We start from the raw sequence: 18,501 nt of genomic DNA, 5'->3' as shown, positions 1-18,501 counted from the left end.
TTGTCTTTTCTTTCCTTTGTCCGATTTTAAGTTTGCGCGATCTGATGACAAGTTATAGGACGTGGGTAAATATTTTTTTGCTCATTTGGTTCTTTGTTATTTGTTTGTTTGTGTGTGTGTGTGTTTGCTTGTTGGTGTGGAAGTCTTATATGGCCATGGAAGGAAATGTATGACAAAAACACCTGCCTGAAGTGTTTGCCTGCTCTCTCTCTCTCTCTCTCTCTCTCTCTCTCTCTCTCTCTCTCTCTCTCTCTCTCTCTCTCTCTCTCTCTCTCTCTCTCTCTCTCTCTCTCTCTCTCTCTCTCTCTCTCTCTCTCATATACAAACAACTCCCCCCCCCCCAACACACACACACACACACATACACACACGCACCAAATTGCACACACCTTTCATTACTAAATAAAATACAAACACACACACACACACACACACACACACACACACACACACACACACACACACACACACACACACACACACACACAAACACACACCTTTCATTACTAATGCCAACCCTTCCTTGTCCCATGAATATTCCCTCGCATCATATTCCTTTTTCTCTCTCTCTCTCTCTCTCTCTCTCTCTCTCTCTCTCTCTCTCTCTCTCTCTCTCTCTCTCTCTCTCTCTCTCTCTCTTACACACACACACACACACACACACACCATGAACACCCTATTTCAGTTACAATAGTGAAACCTCATCGGAGTTTACTTCCTGGAATGTGTGTGTGTGTGTGTGTGGGCTTGTGCATTTCTAAACCATTCAGTATCTCCTTCGATCCTTCCAAAACCCTCTCGCAATTTTCTCCTCTTCCACCCTTTTCTCCTTTTCCTTCTCTTCCTCCGTCCACCTTCCCCTCGTTATCCTCACCCTCATCCTTATCCTCCCTTACGCTCTCACTCCGTTCCTCCTCCTTTTCGTCCTTGTCGTTGTCGTTCTCCTCTTCCTCCTCCTCTTCCTCTTCTACCCCCTTGTTCTCCACTTAGCTACTGTAGTTCTCTAGTGCTCTTCCTCTTGCTCCTCTTATTCGACCTCCGCTTAATTTCTCTTTCATCCCATAAACGCAGACGCGCTTCCTGCCTCGCCTCCTTGCTGAGCCGCTACAAAAGACTCCCATTGCGAGGGCGGCTTCCCAGTGGCCATTTGCATAAGATAATTTCGCCGTTTATGCTTTTTTTTTTTTTTCTTTTTTAAGGAGGGAGAGGCGGAGGACTGGCTTTGTTTCCCTTTTATATATTTACCTCTCACTGGGTTGCTGGGGCGCAGAGAGAGAGAGAGAGAGAGAGAGAGAGAGAGAGAGAGAGAGAGAGAGGGGGGGGGGGGGTAAGGGTTTAAGGGGAAGGAGATATTCTCACTGGAATAGAAGGGAAATTGGAAGGGAAAGGGTTCTGAGGCGTGCATTAAGGGGAGAAAGGAGGGGGAAACCAAGTGCTGGGGGATGCAGAAGGGTCGTGGATGGAGGGATGTTAGGGAGGGAGGGAGAGAGGTGGCTGTGGAGGGCGATAGGCGGTGCAGAGAGGCTGCCAGAAAGAGGAGGGGATATTGAAAGAAGAGGGAAGGGTGAAAGATAATGGAAAATGGATAGTTGAAGGCAATAGTTAAAGAATATTGGTGAGGGAAGATTGCTGGAGGGTTGTTGAGGATTGAAGTGAAGGAAGTTAAAAGGGAGTATGATTATGGTGGTAGTGGTAAGGAAGGTTGAAGTTGTGTATAGGGTCTTGTAGGAGGGAAGTGATGACATGAGAAGAATGGTGCTGCTGGAATGGGATGGTGCTGAACAGAAGGAGATAGACCTGAGAAACGGTGAAGGAGTGATGTCTCTGATATTTAGTGGTATTTAGAGGGTGTAGAAATGGAGAGATGGTTAACGTAGTGGAGGCAGTTTAGAAAGATAGTGGTAGCGCCTGAGGGAAACTGATGATATAGTGAAGATGAACAGAGTGAGTTAGAATGGAGAGAATTATAAGTGGAGCCATTACCGTCAGAGGCTGTCATTATGCAGTGGTAGTTTAATAGTAGTGGAAGGGTGCCGGAGTGGAGTGGTCGTGGTGGAAGGGGTTTAGAACAGAATAATAGTAATGGGAGGGTGTCGGAATTAGTGGTAGTGATGCAGGGGGTTAAGAATAGCGTAATAAAAAGGGGGAGAGGGCCGGAATGGGCTCGTAGTGGTGGAGGGAGTTAAGAATAAGAGTAATAATAGTGTGAGGGAGCCGGAATGTAGCGGTAGGGGTGGGTTCATAGCAGATGGAGGGGGTCGGAATGTAGTGGTAGTGGAGTGGGTTGTTTGTAGGCAGCAGTGATCTCATTATGCGTGGATTGGCTTCCTGGGTCTCAGCGTCTGTCGGAGATGTAATATTGCAATAGATCCCCCACTTAGGCCACTCATAGGACCGTATTATAATTGATGGGACGCCGAGAGCAATCATGAGGCATTATTACAATAGCCTGGACCCTCATACATACATAAACGTCAGTCTGTTTGTGGGGAGGAGGAGGAGTGGTGGGATTATTGTGGGAGTGGGGGTGGGAGATGGAGAGGGGAGGTTAGTGTGTGTGTGTGTGTGTGTGTGTGTGTGTGTGTGTGTGTGTGTGTGTGTACCTTTGTGTGGATATTTTGTCAGGCTTCACCGCACGTACGTAGATAGAACCTGTAGTGCGCTTATAAAAGTCAGCGTAGGTGATCGAAGCCGTATGAGTGGTTGCCGAAAGTCGGATCAAAGGACGGGGTGACAGGGACGACAGCCGCCCCAGCGATGCGTGGCCTCGAGCACGTCCTCCACGCGGGAAGGATCGCCCAAGTGTCTCCTCCCCGGGAAATGATGGCTAAAGTTCGGTAGTTATCACGTGACCGTCGACCTCCCAGCCACCCATTCAGTTAGTCAGACGGTCACGCAGCTAGTCAGTAAGTCCAGTCAGTCAGTCAGTCAGTAGTCAACCAGTCTGCCGTAAATTCAGTCAGTCAATTAGCCAGTCACCCTGCAACCAGCACATAAGTCATGGCGACCGTCGACCTCCCACCCACCCATTCACTCAGTCAGACGGCCAGGCAGCCAGTCAGTAAGTCCAGTCAGTCATTAGTCAACCAGTCTGCCATAAATTAAGTCAGTCAATTAGCCAGTCACCCTGCAACCGGCCGAGCTTTCCTCACTCCTCCACATAAGTCATGGCGAGTTCTTTTAATCTTTTCAGAAAATAGAAACTTTAATCTGTCACCTTTCAGCTTCAATGCATGCACACATCTTCATACGTTATCATTTCCACGCCTCATTTTCACGCAACCGTATCTCTTACCGTTCCCATCGTTACCTCTCAACCTTAACACACCTTTCCTACTACTTTCACCCGTCATCTATCACACATCGTTTTTTTCCCTGCCACTTCCACATGTAACTATTCATAAACCTTTCGTTGCACCCACTTCCAGTACCGTCACCACTCCTGCATTCGTTCTCGCTGCCTGTCACCCTCACTTCTACTCGTCACCTGGCACTCCAACTTGAGGTGCGTCCAAACGTGGCGTCAAACATGTGATGGCAGCATGTCAAAGCACACCGTCGCGATCAAGCTATCAACAAACTAAGAGCAGCAGAGTCCGGTGCTTGTTGGCAACACTGACTGCTGACCTGTTGGTAGCTATGGCATGGACTGCCCATAATATAAGTTCTACCTTCCTGGGCCCTTGAGATCAGTTCCAGCAATATCAGTATCCCAGGTCCTGTTCCCTACGACATTACTCTGAGGCCTTTTTACTGATTAATTGCTACTTCCAACATAACAACTTTCTCTAATAGTAAGAGTATGGTGCAAAAAGCCTAAAAAAATCAACTGGAAGACAAGTATGTGAAACTGATACAGGCGAAAAGCAACTTAGAAACCGACGTTGTTATTTTTTCGATGATAAAAACCGACATCTCTTAGTAAAGGAAAACTTGGAATACATGCGCACGTTACACAGACATTCCCCCAGCCGCCCCCACCCGCCGCCTCTTGCAAATCGTGAGACGGCAGGATAGGCAGCAAGAGACGCAGCGACGCACGTGAGCGGAGGGCGGGCAGGTGAGGACTTGGGGAGGCGAAGGGGGGCGGCACACGGCAACCTTTTGAAGCAGCGCGGCGTGAAGAGGTGCACGCCAGGGATGAGGGACAAAGACGGAACGACCTCGGTGAAAAGACGGCGAGGAAATGACAGAATCCTTCACTATTGATTTTTAAGAGACACATTCACGGATTTCGTCTCTCATTCCTTATTTTCACCCATGTTTTCTTTCTTCATCCTCAATTTCTATCATGTTATTTTTTTTTCTTAGCTCCCGAATGCATCCTCATCATTCCCATCCTCGATCATTTCATAGCCCTCTGCATTTCATAACCCAATGCATCTCATCGTACCACCCCTCTCATTTACTCCTTCCATTTTTTTCCGTTTTCTTTTTGTCATTTTTTTTTTCCCAAGTCCAGTCCTTTTATCAGCATTTTCCTCCTTGATGCATTCCTCTCCCTCCATATTTATCCTTGAGTCACTCTTTTTCCCTGACCCCACTTTTTCCGCCTCTTCTTCCTCCTCCTCCTCCTCCTCCTCCCACAGTTCTTCCCTTATCCATCTACAATTCAACGTGACTCTTTCTTTTCCTTTCTCTTTCTTTTTCCTTGTTTATTACTCTCTCTCTCTCTCTCTCTCTCTCTCTCTCTCTCTCTCTCTCTCTCTCTCTCTCTCTCTCTCTCTCTCTCTCTCTCTCTCTCTCTCTCTCTCTCTCTCTCTCTCTCTCTCTCTCTCAATCCATCTTTTTTCTCCCTTTCTCAGTTCCTCTACCAGTTTCTATTTTTCTTTTCATTTACCGTCAATCCACTCGCTTTCCCTCTGTTTTTACCTCCTCTAGTTCTTCCTATATAGAACAACACATCTCCAACCATCCCCTTTTTCTTCCGTATTACACCCATAATCCCTCCCTCATAACACGGCTTCTCTTCATCCATTCCACCTTTTTAAACAGCACATCCCTCCGTCAATCCCCCACATCCCTTCCGTCCCCTTCCCGTACTCACCTAGCACCACCAGGTTGATGAGCTGCGTGATGGTCGGCTTCGTGTTGATCTGGCACTCGTACGTCCCCGAATCATTGGTAGTCGGGGACCTGCAGAAATAGGTGACGTCATTAGTTTCCACCCCTCCTATTGGCCAGCCGCAGCCCCTCGCCTCCCTCGTGACCAATCATTATCCTTGTCTCGCGGAGGGTCAGTTTCCCCCTCAGCCAATCAGCGTCCAGTGTGATTGGCCTTCATTGATGTATTTGGTGCCGCTTTAAACCTTCTTGGTGAGGCACAGCAGAGTTGGAGAGATGGTTTTCCCTTTCTCTCTCTCTCTCTCTCTCTCTCTCTCTCTCTCTCTCTCTCTCTCTCTCTCTCTCTCTCTCTCTCTCTCTCTCTCTCTCTCTCTCTCTCTCTCTCTCTCTCTCTCTCTCTCTCTCTCTCTCTCTCTCTCGCTGAATCAGTAAACTCAGGGAATTGTGTTTCTGATCTGTCTTCCTGTGTCTTCTTTCTTCTCTCCCTGACTCCCTTATTGTCTCCCTCGCCTGCTCCTTTACTCCTTCTCTCCTTTTCTCCCCTCCCCCCAAACCCCCTCCCTCCTCCCTTCGCTCCTCCTTTGTCTCCTATATTTTTTTTCCTCCCCCGTCCTCCTTCTCCATCACTTGCTTTTCTAACGACTGACTTGTCTGTCCTTTCTCTCCTTCCCTCCTCCCTTTCGCTCCCTCTCCCTCCTTCCCTCCCTGCCTGCCGGCCTGCCTGGAGGTGAGGAGAGAAGCTGGAGAGCTCCCAAGTTGCACAATTATATCCTGCCTCCTCCACCTGTCTCGCCATCTTACCTCCTTTCCTCCCTCCCTCTATACTTTCCTGCCTTCCTCCATTCGCTATTTTCTCTCCGATTGATTGCAGTTGCGTTTTCTGACCTGATTTTTCTGTTATTGGATTTTACTGTTTTTTTTTTCTTCTAAGGTATAAACAATAGTTGTATAAAAGTGGTAATAATACTGAAATACGCTAATGGTAAAGATGATAATGATTGTATTCCCTATAACAGTAAAAGAACGAAAGCAATCTCTCTCTCTCTCTCTCTCTCTCTCTCTCTCTCTCTCTCTCTCTCTCTCTCTCTCTCTCTCTCTCTCTCTCTCTCTCTCTCTCTCTCTCTCTCTCTCTCTCTCTCTCTCTCTCTCTCTCTCTCTCTCTCTCTCTCTCTCTCTCTCTCTCTCTCTCTCTCTCTCTCTCTCTCTCCATCTATATATCTATCTATGTATCTATCTCTCCGTTTTTTCTCCGCCTTATCCCCTCCTGCCGTGCTATTTTACCTCCGCTCAAGTTCTCCTCACCTCTCTGCTCTTCTCTCCCTCCATTCCTTCCTCCTTCAGCGTGAGTCAAGGAGCCTGCCTCTCAGCCTGCCTCCCCTATATTCTACCCCTGCCTACCCTCGCCTTCCTGCCAGCTCTATTTCCCCTTCCTGCCTCCGCTTCCTGTCTTCTCTCTTCCCTCTTCCCTCTTCCTCCTCCTCCCCTCCGTGTTTTACCGCCCCTGTCTGCCCGGCTCAAGTTTCCTGCCGTTCTTTCCTCCCCTCTCTACCTCTCAGATTTTTCTTCTGCTTTCTTTTCTTTCGTTTGCTATTCTTCGTCTTTCCTACCTTCCTCTTACCTCCTCTTTTTCTCTTGACCTCGCTCAGCGTTTCTTTCCTTTCTCTTTCCCTTCCTTTCCATTTCCTTTCCTTCCTTTCATACCTTCCCTCAACTTCTCCCTTTTACTCCGTTCTCGTCCCTTCCCTTCCCTGCCCTTCCCTTCCCTATAGTCTCTCAAAGCCTCTCTTTCCTTCGTCTAAACCTTACGACTTAGTCTCTCTCTCTCTCTCTCTCTCTCTCTCTCTCTCTCTCTCTCTCTCTCTCTCTCTCTCTCTCTCTCTCTCTCTCTCTCTCTCTCTCTCTCTCTCTCTCTCTCTCTCTCTCTCTCTCTCTCTCTCTCTCTCTCTCTCTCTCTCTCTCTCTCTCTCTCTCTCTCTCTCTCACACACACACACACGCACACACACACACACTTCGCACCAGTTTTTCCATCTCAATTTCCTCTCTCTTCACACCTTCCACGACTCTCATTCACTTTTTCCTTCTTCTATCTCCTCCTTTCCCTTCCTCCCTTTTCAGTAAGTTTTCTTCTTGTTTCTTTCCTTTTTCCAGGTTACTTTATTAACTCACACGGAGCAGTCATTTCTTTCTTTCTTTCATCTTATCCTGTCCTAAGTTCGTTCACCTTTTCCCTACCTATTTTCTCTACCTTTTTTTTTCTCTCTTTAATATGCATGACTCTTCTCCTTTGCCTTCCGTCTCTTTCTGCTTCATTTTTTTTTTTAGTTCTCTGACTTCCTCAATCTGCATGTCCTTTCTTCCTGTTCCTTTCTCATCTACCTCTTTTTACTCTCTCTCTCTCTCTCTCTCTCTCTCTCTCTCTCTCTCTCTCTCTCTCTCTCTCTCTCTCTCTCTCTCTCTCTCTCTCTCTCTCTCTCTCTCTCATTCTTGCTTCACTCTGTCCCATTTCTGAGCCTCTCTGAACTAATGCTTTCTGTCACCCAATTTCTGTTTCCTCTTATTCTTCTCTCCTCCGGTCTTTCCCTTCTTCCCACACTTCCCTTTTGTCTCTTCTTCCATTTTCTTCCTTCCTGTCTCCTCCTTCTTTCATCACATCATCACCGGTCACTACTTCCTATCACCACCCTACACTTTGCAACCAATTTCACTGTTTCCTATTTTTCCACCATACCATTACTTTCTCTCCTTTCTAATCTCCTCTTCCAATTCCTCTCCAAACTCTTCCTTTTTTATCTACAGCATCTTTTCAGTCTTTATCACCTTTATCTGCTCATACACTCACTTTCACCTGTTTTTTGTTTCTTTTCTTCAGGATCGTATTACTTTGCCTTTCATTCTCCCTGCGGACCCTCCTTCAAACTCTCTCCCCTGTACTCTAAAGTGTCTATTCTTTGATCCTCTTCACTGTCTCTCATTCCTTTTGTGCCACGCCTTACTCTTCCCTCTCTCGCCTGTACACTTTTCCTAGCTTCATTTCTCTCTTAACACCTCTGCACCACCTTCTACCTGGTCTTTTTTCCCTCTGCCCACATCTGCACTTCGCCCTTTCCATTCCCCTCTCTTCCCTTCCATATTATCTTGATGTTACTTCCTTCCGGCTCCTTTTTCCTATTACTACCTTCTCGCATTGCCTCAGCTACTCCCCGTATCCTCACCTGAGCCGCAGTAGCCACTCGTTGCTGCCGTCGTCGTGGTGCACCTCAAACCTGTCGTCATTGGTGAAGGTGAAGCGGCCCACCGTCAGCACATGTATGTCGTGGTGCCGCACCCATGACACCTGCAGAGGAGAAGGCACAAGGGGCGCTCAGGGAGAGTATGCGTGTTAGATTTACAGGAGCTGCCGTGTGTAGAGAGACGCCTTCCTTACCCTCATGTATTCTTATGTAAAGGTCGGATTTCTTCAAGGTCGTTAATATGTATTAGTGTGAAAGTGTGTACAGTGGTTCCCTAGTATGCAGGTGTGTATGAGGTGATAGGAAGAGTTCACGGTGACAGAAATGGTGTGGAGAAATGAAGGTGTTAGAGGATGCGCGGACTTGCAATGTTAGGGGAGATGTAGAAGTTAACATGCAACGTAGCGATGATGTAGAATTGTAGATGTAGATAATTGCAAGAGTGCGAGGGTCCAGTGTCCTTCAGGTAACCAGGAGTGAGACCAAAGGAAAGGCGAACAAATTAAGGCGCTGGTAAATGCAGGGACAGTTAAATGATTGCGTGTGAAGGATACAAAGGAAGAGGTGACGAAGGTGTGTGGAGGTGCAGGTGTGCGACTGATTAAATTAAGATGTACTGTAATGCAAGTGTGGGGTGAGGAAAGGGACAGATGACATGCTGAGAAATATAGTAGCCATGGGGGTGAAGGTTACAATGGAAGAAATGACGAAGATGTGTGGAGATGTTTAGGTGTGCGACTGATTACGTTAATATATATTGTAATGCAAGCACGGGGTGAGGAAGTGAGGAAGGGGAGGGCTGGCATACCGAGAAGTGTGGTTGCCATGGGGGTGATTATATTAAGTGACCAGAAAGTGCAGGCTGAGAAAAAAGAGACTGAGTGAAGATTGCAAAATGAGATCTGATGCTGATACGGAGGGAGGCTGGAAGAGGAAGAAGGTAAAGTTAAGGCCATACCCTGTGCACCACTATGTACGGAAATATATGAAGCTGTGTGAAGATTGCAAAGGAGGAACTGGCGCCGATACGGAGGGAAGTAGGAAGAGGAAGAGGTAAAGTTAAGGGTATACGCTATAGACCAATATGTTGGGAAATACAGGTGAAGAGAGATGAACCTGTGTCAAGGTCTCAGATACGGAAGGTTTATGAAAAAGACGATGCTAAGAGAGAGAAAAACCTGCGTCAAGGCCTCAAAATGTCGAAAGTTAATGGAAAAATAACGTTAAATGAGCAAACATGTGTCAAGGCCCAACATGTCGAAAGTTCATAGGAAAAACTGTGTTAAGAGCGAAAAAAGAACACGTGTCAAGCTCTTAGATATCGGAAGTTTATGGAAAAGGTGACGAAGAGAATGAAAAACGTGTCAAAATTATACATGTCAAAAGTTCATGGGAAAACGAAAAACATGTCAAGTACTTAGATATCGCGAGTTTATGGAGATGACGTGAAGAGAGAAAAAAAAAACATGTGTAAAGGTCATACATATCGCAAGCTCATGGGAAAGATGGCGTTAAGAAGGAAAAGGAAAAACATGTGTCAAATACTTAAATGTCGCGAGTTTATGGAAAAGATGTGTCAAAATGTGTCAAAACCTTACATGCTGAGGTTATGGGAAATAGGACGCTGAAGGAGATGAGTGCGTCAAGCTCTTAGATTTTTAAAGTCTGTGGAAAATATGACATGAAGAGGGATAAAACATGTGTCAAGGCCTTACATGACGAGAGGTTATGGAAAAGAGGACACTGAAGGAGATGAGTGCGTCAAGCTCTTAGATTTTTAAAGTCTGTGGAAAATATGACATGAAGAGGGATAAAACATGTTTGAAGGCCTTACATGACGAGAGGCTATGAGAAAGAGGACGCTGAAAAAAAAAAAAGATGAATATGTGCCAAGGTCTCGGGTATCGACGGAGCCTGACAAAGGAGAGGAAGGAAGGAAGGAGACGTTCAGCGAAGGTAAAATATAGACCATGTGCTGGGGGCGGCGTTGCTGTTGTTGTCTGTGCTCTGTCTGTGCGGAGCGTGTTCTGGTAACTTAATAGATAACCAGAAACGCCCAGAAACTCATTGGAAAGCTGAATACAATGAATTTAGTCTCGGGTTTTCCTACGCCTGCATTCACATCTACGTAGTTATCTCCCAGTTTCGTTTTCGTTCACTATACTTCCCTGAAAACTATGCATATTGAGAGAGAGAGAGAGAGAGAGAGAGAGAGAGAGAGAGAGAGAGAGAGAGAGAGAGAGAGAGATTTGGCCTGGAGTGGAGGTCATTAAGGTGCTGCAGATAAGACAAAGTTACCTGAGGAGAGACACAAAAGAAGCGGGAGAAGATAACTGGAAGGAGGAGGAGGAGGAGGAGGAAAAGAAAGAGAAGGAGGGGGCGAAGGAGATGAAGTAGGAGGAGAAAACTGAGAAAGGAGCTTGTGAGAAGAAGATAAAGAAGACAAGAAGAACGAAGGCGAGGAAAAGGTAATGTTGATAATGATGATGCCGTTGAAGATGGAAGAAGAAGGGAAGAAAAAAATGAGAAATTGAAGGAAGCCCAAAAAAAAGCAGAAGGCGACGAAGAAGTTGAAGAAAATGAGAACTTGAAGAAAGAGAAAAAAAAAGCAGAAGCCGACGACGGAGATGAAGAAAAACGAACCCAAAAGAAGACTTAAAGGAATAAGAGAAGAAAAAACAACTTGGACAGGAAGGCATAAACGTCGGGAGGTGAGCGGGAGGAGGAGGAGAAAACAAAGGAAAGCAAAGAGATGGTGACCCATTAATCTCTCGAAGCCTTTCTTATCTCCCCAACTCTCTCTACTTCAACTAACTGGAGGGCGGGTGGGTGGGCGGGTGTCTGGGTAACTGGTGGCTGAGTGGGCGGGAGTATTATTGCTTGGGCGGGAGAGCAAGGGAGTGAAAGGGGGAACGTGTGTTTGGGCGGTCGAGTGGGCGGGAAGACGTGTGTTTGGGAGGGACGACAAGGGAATGAAAAGGAGGGTATGTGTTTGAGTGGGTTAGTGGGTGAGAAGACATGTGTTTGGGCGGGAGGGCAAGGAGTGAAAGGGGGGATGTGTGTTTGGGCTCTTGAGTGGGCGGGAAGACGTGTGTAAATGCGGGTGAAGGAGCGGGAAGACGTATGTTGGGGCGGCTGAGGGGGCGGGAAGACCTGTGTTTGGTCGGGTGAGGGGGCTAGACGTCATGTGGAAAGCAGCTATGCTTATTAAGAAAGACAAACGAAGGTATTTAAGGAAGGAAATGGACCCAAGAAGTAATTAAAAGAGAAGTGGGAGAGTAAAATTATAGGAGGAAGTAAAAGGAGAAATAAAAGGAAAAAGAAAGAAAGAAAAAGAAGAAGAAGAAGAAAAAAAGAAGAAGAATAAGAAAAGAAAAAGAAAAAGTAGAAGAGGAGGAGGAGGAAGAAAAGAAGAAATAGAAGAGAAGAAGAAACAGAAGAAAAATATAAAAAGAAGTAGAAAATGAAGGAGAAGAAGAACCATAAAAAAAAGGAGGGAGAGGGAAAGCAAGAAGAAAAAGAACAAGAATACCAAGAATAACGGAACGTACCGAGCGCTGTCCGAGGTTGTTGACGATGCAGGGGATGAAGGCCGTGGTGCCAGCGTACGCCCGCACCTTTGTGGCCGTGGCAGGGTCGATGTAGGGGTCCGTGGCAGACACGCGCCCCGGGAAGGACTCCTTGTGGGCCTCGAGTGGTTCTGGCGTGTAGGACATGTCGAGCATCTGCTGGGCTTGTGAGGGGAAAGGCGAGGTCTCGAGAATTGTCCCCTCTGTCCTGTTGTCCGCCTGCCCGTCCGACGCCCTCACAGCTGTTTGGGGGAAAGGGTCAGGGGATAAAGCGGTGACATGGGTTAGGGTTATAAGGGGATTGAGTGCCTGTACATGTGTTGGGTACGATAGTGAAGTGACTGAAGGTGTGAGAGGGTGAAGGGATGATATGGGTAAGGTATATAGGGTAAGTGTGTGTTGGGTATGGTATTGATATGCCTGAAGGTGTGCAAGTGAGACCATTTGCTAACGATCAGGTGAATGTCTCTCTAGGGTGAGAGGGTGAATGGGTGGAAGTGGTTCAGGAATGTAGGGTGAATGTGTTTTGTGTAGAATATGTTGAACGCACCCTCACATAAATGGGTGTAATTCGTGAGTGAAGAAGGATGTGTGTGATAGGATGTGATGGAGGGAGTGTGTGATAGGATGCGATGGATGTGGCCTCGTTAGGGTGTTTAATGTACGTGTGTTTAATTTATGGTGTCTGAAAGGATGTGATGGATATGGCTTCTCCTCAGGGTGTGTTTAAAGTATGTGTATTTAATTAAGGTGCAAGAGAGGGTGTCTATGGTACAGTGTGACGGGTATGGCCTTTCTTTAGCGTGTGTTTTGCTGTAATGATATGCAGAACTTACTATATGACATGTGCTGGATATATGCATACTAGAGAGAGGGTGTATGGTAAAATATACATGTACTTTGCGTAGAGTGCGTCAGGGTGCGGTGCGATACTGTAAGGCTGCATCGGAACCGTTGTTAGCGTAGCCATGTAGCGCGTTGGGCCGCCTTAAGCTGGCCAGGAAAAGGAAGTGAGAAATATATAAAAGCTGTGTTGCTAATTTGTGCCGCTGGTAATTTAAGGGTTTTATGTGCCGAGGGCGAGACGCTGTCGGGGCTAAATTAGTTGAGGGGGCTTAAAAACTGTATGATGAATGGCCCCGTGTGTGTGCGTGTGTGTGTGTGTGTGTGTGTGTGTGAATTCCACACACACACACACACACACACACACACACACACACACACACACACCGGTTTTTATTATCGAGAACTTGACACTTCCCAGAATCCACGTACCTTTTCCCACATCGTATCTCGCGCCCTCCTCTCCGCGTCCCCTTCCTTCCCCTCGTCCTTTCCCTGCCCTTACCGTCTTGCCTGTTCAATTTCCCCTTTTTTTTTTTTCTATATTCCTGTTCTCATGTTTTTTTTCTATGTACTTCCTCCGCAGTCTTTCTCGCACAGTTTTTTTTTTCCTATGGTTTGTACACGCTTCCCTACACACACACACACACACACACACACACACACACACACACACACTCACACCATCTACAACAAAGCGAACCGTCTCTCTTCTCCAATTTCCAACCTTAAGATATCCAAACTTTTCTCTTGAAGTGGGGTCAGCTCAGTTTTTTTTTCCTCCCTCTTCCTTTCTCTCTCTCTCTCTCTCTCTCTCTCTCTCTCTCTCTCTCTCTCTCTCTCTCTCTCTCTCTCTCTCTCTCACACACACACACACACACACACACACACACAAACACGCACACGCACACCATTATGCATGCGTTTATACACATGCACAGTATCAGAAAATAAACTCTGAAAGCAAAAATATTGAAAACCAAATGAATGTTTTAACTGGGAGACATTCCAATGAACGAAACTATAAATTCGGTTTCCAGTCAGGACCAAAAGTAAACAAACAACCAATCATACGCGCAAACAAACAAACAGAGAGGCGAACAAACAAAACCTTTCGGCTTCCAGATTATTAAAGAAGTAAAAGATGATATTGTTTCCCACTGTTGTTTATTTCCTGCGCTTTCATTTCTTTCCTTTCAGAGGCTTTTTTTTTTTTTTGTAATTATAAAGAACTTGATTTAGAATTTTCTCTCCAAAAGTAAAGAACGAAAGTGGAGAGAGAGAGAGAGAGAGAGAGAGAGAGAGAGAGAGAGAGAGAGAGAGAGAGAGAGAGAGAGAGAGAGAGAGAGAGAGAGAGAGAGAGAGAGAGAGAGAGAGAGAGAGAGAGAGAGAGAGAGAGAGAGAGAGAGAGAGAGAGAGAGAGAGAGAGAGAGAGAGAGGGGTGGGGGAGGGGGAGGAGGAGGAGGAGGAAGGATTTTGAGAGGGGACAACGGTGATTTTTGTCAAATCTAAAAGGGAAAACGAAAAAAAATGCATATATAAAAATTTGAAGAAAAAAATATAGAACTAAAAGATGAATCTGGACGCTCAGGAAAAGGAAATAAAAATGGAGAGAGAAACAATGAGAGAAAAAGTTCGTTTGTACATTTTGCGAGGCTAAGGGACAGCGTGGATAATGGAACACACACATACAAACAAACAATCCTACAAGCAAAAACACGCGCCTCAACAAACACAAACAGGTAAATCTGAAAGAAACAAATGAACAAATATATATATTGAACACTCTCTCTCTCTCTCTCTCTCTCTCTCTCACACACACACACACACACACACACACACACACACACACACACTTATCTAATTTATAAGATTTGCACTAAAGGATCTGAATATTTGGAGGCTTTTTCACAGCTCAACAAATTCCAAATAAAAGTAAAAAAAAGTAACAACCGAGCGAATAAGAAATAAATAACTAATGACGAGGAGAAGTATTATGATGCCAATTCCGTGTTCCTTAAAAAATGCTCGGGTTTTTTTTTTCAGTACGTACAAGTGTTTGCTAATTCTTGTCTTCTTTCCTTCCGTCATTCTTTCGTCTTTCCTTCGTTCCTTGGTCTTCCTCATTCCTTTCTTTTTTATCCTCCCACCCTCCCTTCCTCTCTTTCTTTGTTTGTTCTTTTCGTTCAATATTTTTTTTGGCAATTTCTTCTTATCTCTCTTGTATTTCCTCTTCCCTCTGTTCTTCCTTAATTCTTTACCTCCTTTCTTTTACTTCTTTTTCTTAATTTCTTGTCTTGTATTTTCTTTATATATTATTTTTTCCTTTTTCTGTTGCTTTTTTCCTTCCTTCCTTCCTTCCTTCCTTCCTCCCATCACCCACTCCTTTATTCATTCATACCTTCCTTTTTTTCATCCTTGTTTGTTTTTCACACTTTTTTCCTTCCCCTTCCTCCACATTTTTTTTCGTCCTTCTCTTTTTTTTCCCTCCTCCTTCTCTACTTATCTACTCCCTTAATTCTCTCAGCCCCTTTTCCTCCCCATTCCCCTTCACTCATCTCAATTAACTTTTTCTACCTTCCTTCCTTCCTTTCCACGTATCCCTCTTGTGGTTAGAAGGCCTATGATATATATGTATAGCTACGAATCCCGCAGCGTCCAGGTTCTGTTGTGGTCATTACTGTCGTGGCAAAGCATATCCAGTTCCTCATCCTTCATTGCCGGCTGGTCGATTAATGGTTACCTTGGGAAATCAGGGGGAAAGAAGTACCCTTGATCTGCTACCTGCCCTATTTATCGGCCTAGTGGGTTCCTATAAGTACCAGAGCTCCTACGCAACCCTCAGCTTTTCGAATACCTCCATCTTTGTCTTAGTTGGCTTCCTCCCATCTTCCTTTCTTACTTAGTTTCTTCATTCCTTCCATTCTTCCTCCTTCCCTTCCTGCTACCTTCTGCCATCTTTCATTCTCCTTTCCTTTTACTTAATTTCCTCTTCCTCTCCTTGTTTTTCTCCCCTCTCTTCACAAAACCTCACCCACTCAACTCAGGTGACTCCTTTTAATTACTACCTCCTCCACCACCATCACCATAACCACCACCACCATAACCACCACAATCACCACTCTCCTCTCGCTCTCAACCACTCACTCCCTTGCACATCCTCTCTCCACCCCTCCCTATCTCTTCCACTTCTTCCGCCTTTAATCTCTCCCTTTCTCTTCCTTCTCACCTAAGCTTATTCTTTCCCTCTTTCTTGCACACCTTAAACACTGAAGACCACCTATCAGCCCGGACTCTAGACTCTACCTTAAAGAGGATCAAAGATGAGCTCCGAGTGACAGCATGAGCCAAGTAAGGTGGCGCCACTATAAAATATTTGTCTGCGCCATAAAGGACTGGGGCAAACCTCTATGCCCCACCAAGAAAGTATAGCGGCACCATGAGTGGAACGTAAAAATTATACCAGTCATTTTTTTTGTCTTTTTAACACTACCATAAATCATACATTCCTTACTCTTTTTATTACTTTTTTTACACTTTTTGCGTCTCTCCTTTATGTCTTCCGTCCTATCGCGCCCATTTCTATTTTTTTTTATTTTTTTTTCTCCACCTTGCTCCTCACCTCCTCACCTCTCACAACACCGGCTTACTCTTTTTGTCTCCGTCCCTCTCACAAAATCCGTGCATGCCTATCTTCTTACATCTCTTCTAATCCTCCGCTCTCTTTGTTTCTCTACACGCACAGTGACTGCTCTCTTTCCTACACGCACGCGCGCACACACACACACACACACACACACACACACACACACACACACACACACACACACACACACACACACACACACACTTTCATCGACCCTTATCCCAAACTTCAACCTCTCCCTCACCCTTTTCTCACCTACCTTTCCCATTCTCCTTCTCTCAGCTTCTTATTCTTACCCATCTTTTCATCCTTACCCTTCCTTTACCTACCTCACCGTCCTCCTCTTCCCACTTTCTTCCTCCTTTCTTTTTTCATCGGCTCATTCTCACATTCTTCACCACTCAAATAACCCTCTTCCCTCAATCCCAACCCATCTTTCTATCCTCATTTCTTGCGTCCTCCTCATCCGTCTCCTCCTCCCATCCTTCCCCTCCCCCTCATCCCCTTCACCCCTCTACTCACCCCACAGAAGAAGAATGAGGGGCGCAGGCAGCCTAGGCACGGCCATTACTCCTCCGAACGCCGCGTGCTCCTGAAGAAGAAAGGAAATAATGAAGATAATACTTGTGATAATGGCGACTGTGGTAATAATGATGGTAGCAATAATGGTAATGATGATAATAAGAAGGAGGAGGTTAAACAAAATGCAAGTGCAATAGCGTAAGTGCATTTCCAGCTAGTCGCACTAAGGCTTCCACGCGAGTTTCCCTTTGAAGAAGACTTAGCAAGGCCAGTTGTGAATACGCTCACCTCATCACACCCTCTTTTTTTCTGTAACCTTCTTTTCAACGTGTCATAAAGTCCCAACAACGACAATAACAACATCATTGGTAATAATGTTCACACTGATAGAGAAACAGGATATGCGTGTAATGGGTTCAGTGGTAATAGGTTTGATGAGAGAGAGAGAGAGAGAGAGAGAGAGAGAGAGAGAGAGAGAGAGAGAGAGAGAGAGAGAGAGAGAGAGAGAGAGAGAGAGAGAGAGATGAGGGAAAAGAATAATTAAAAATACAGAATGAGACACTCCAGAGATTAAAGTTGGGCCTCCACTTTATGAGGGCACCGACTCGTTACCTCCGCTCTCTCTCTTAATCCATGGATAAAGCAGGAGTGGGAGGGTTGCACCGTCATAACACCAGAGAGAGAGAGAGAGAGAGAGAGAGAGAGAGAGAGAGAGAGAGAGAGAGAGAGAGAGAGAGAGAGAGAGAGGCAGGCAAGGTAGATGAAAGACCATTTGATAGGTTTAGTAATGAAGTGACGCTGGGGAATCATGAACCAAGGAGGAATACATACATGGAGTACAAGACCGAATGGGAAGGCAGAGAATGGGAGGCAGAGACAGAATATGATACAGCAGGCAAAGAGAGCTAGATAGAGAGAAAGCCAAGGGGAATAGATGAAATGGGATGGAAAGAAGGAGGTCAAAGAAAGAAAGGCAAATGGAAAGGGATGAATGAATGGGAGAGAATGGAAGAAAAGTTTGGTAGGTGAAATAGAAGAAAAAAGAATTAGGGGGGGAAAGGAAAGGAGAGGACAAACAGAATAAGAAGATGGAGAGGGTAGACATTGAAAGCAGAGGAGGAGGTGAGATAGAATATGAGAGATGAAGCTAAAAGGCCGAGGTACGAAGGAAACACAACAGACAAGCGAGGCAGATACAGCATTGAAGACCTGAGGGGGCAGAGACGGGAGGTGTAGCGAAGTGACGGTGTTGATTACTATGCATTCTTCACCAGGTCGAGCTCGGAGACATGGCTGCTGCACTTCGGTCTACATGGAGCTAATAATACCACGACCTACACAGTACAAGGCTGGCGGGGGTAGACAGGGGTTGGGCACGCAGCAAACCCTCCCCTTATAATACTGTCCCGTGCTGAGGGTGTAGGTGTACAAGGCAGGGGGAGACAGGGATTGGGTGTGTAGAAAGTCCTTCCTGTCCTTTTGTAATGCTGGTGCCGTGCTGAGAGCGTAGACAGGGGAGCGAGGGGAGAGCGAGCAGGGGTATTTGGCAGGTCCTTCCCTTCTCGTTATAATGCTGGTGCCGTGCTGCATGTGTAGAGAGCGGCGGCCTATCGCGGTGCCCGGTC

The 18,501-nt window shown here is 45.9% G+C and overlaps 2 protein-coding genes across 2 annotated transcripts in view; one reads left to right on the top strand and one right to left on the bottom strand.

Annotated features, from left to right (window-relative positions):
• Positions 1 to 18,501, top strand: part of LOC127007360 (carbohydrate sulfotransferase 11-like) — a 194,791-nt gene that overhangs the window by 11,908 nt on the left and 164,382 nt on the right. The window lies entirely within an intron of this gene.
• The window catches only part of LOC127007359 (zwei Ig domain protein zig-8-like), a 34,891-nt gene that overhangs the window by 7,154 nt on the left and 9,236 nt on the right, over positions 1 to 18,501 (bottom strand). The window contains exons 2-5 of the mRNA XM_050878236.1: positions 16,877 to 16,946; positions 11,848 to 12,107; positions 8,279 to 8,400; positions 5,048 to 5,136 (exon numbers count right to left, since the gene is read on the bottom strand). Of these exons, the coding sequence (XP_050734193.1) occupies positions 5,048 to 5,136; positions 8,279 to 8,400; positions 11,848 to 12,107; positions 16,877 to 16,922 (517 nt within the window). The 5' untranslated portion in view covers positions 16,923 to 16,946. The remainder of the gene's footprint in view (positions 1 to 5,047; positions 5,137 to 8,278; positions 8,401 to 11,847; positions 12,108 to 16,876; positions 16,947 to 18,501) is intronic.

This window comes from Eriocheir sinensis, chromosome 35 (assembly GCF_024679095.1).
Source record: "Eriocheir sinensis breed Jianghai 21 chromosome 35, ASM2467909v1, whole genome shotgun sequence".
NCBI lineage: Eukaryota > Metazoa > Arthropoda > Malacostraca > Decapoda > Varunidae > Eriocheir > Eriocheir sinensis.
The sequence above is the reverse complement of the archived record's forward strand: the minus strand, read 5'-3'. Positions and strand labels throughout refer to the sequence as shown.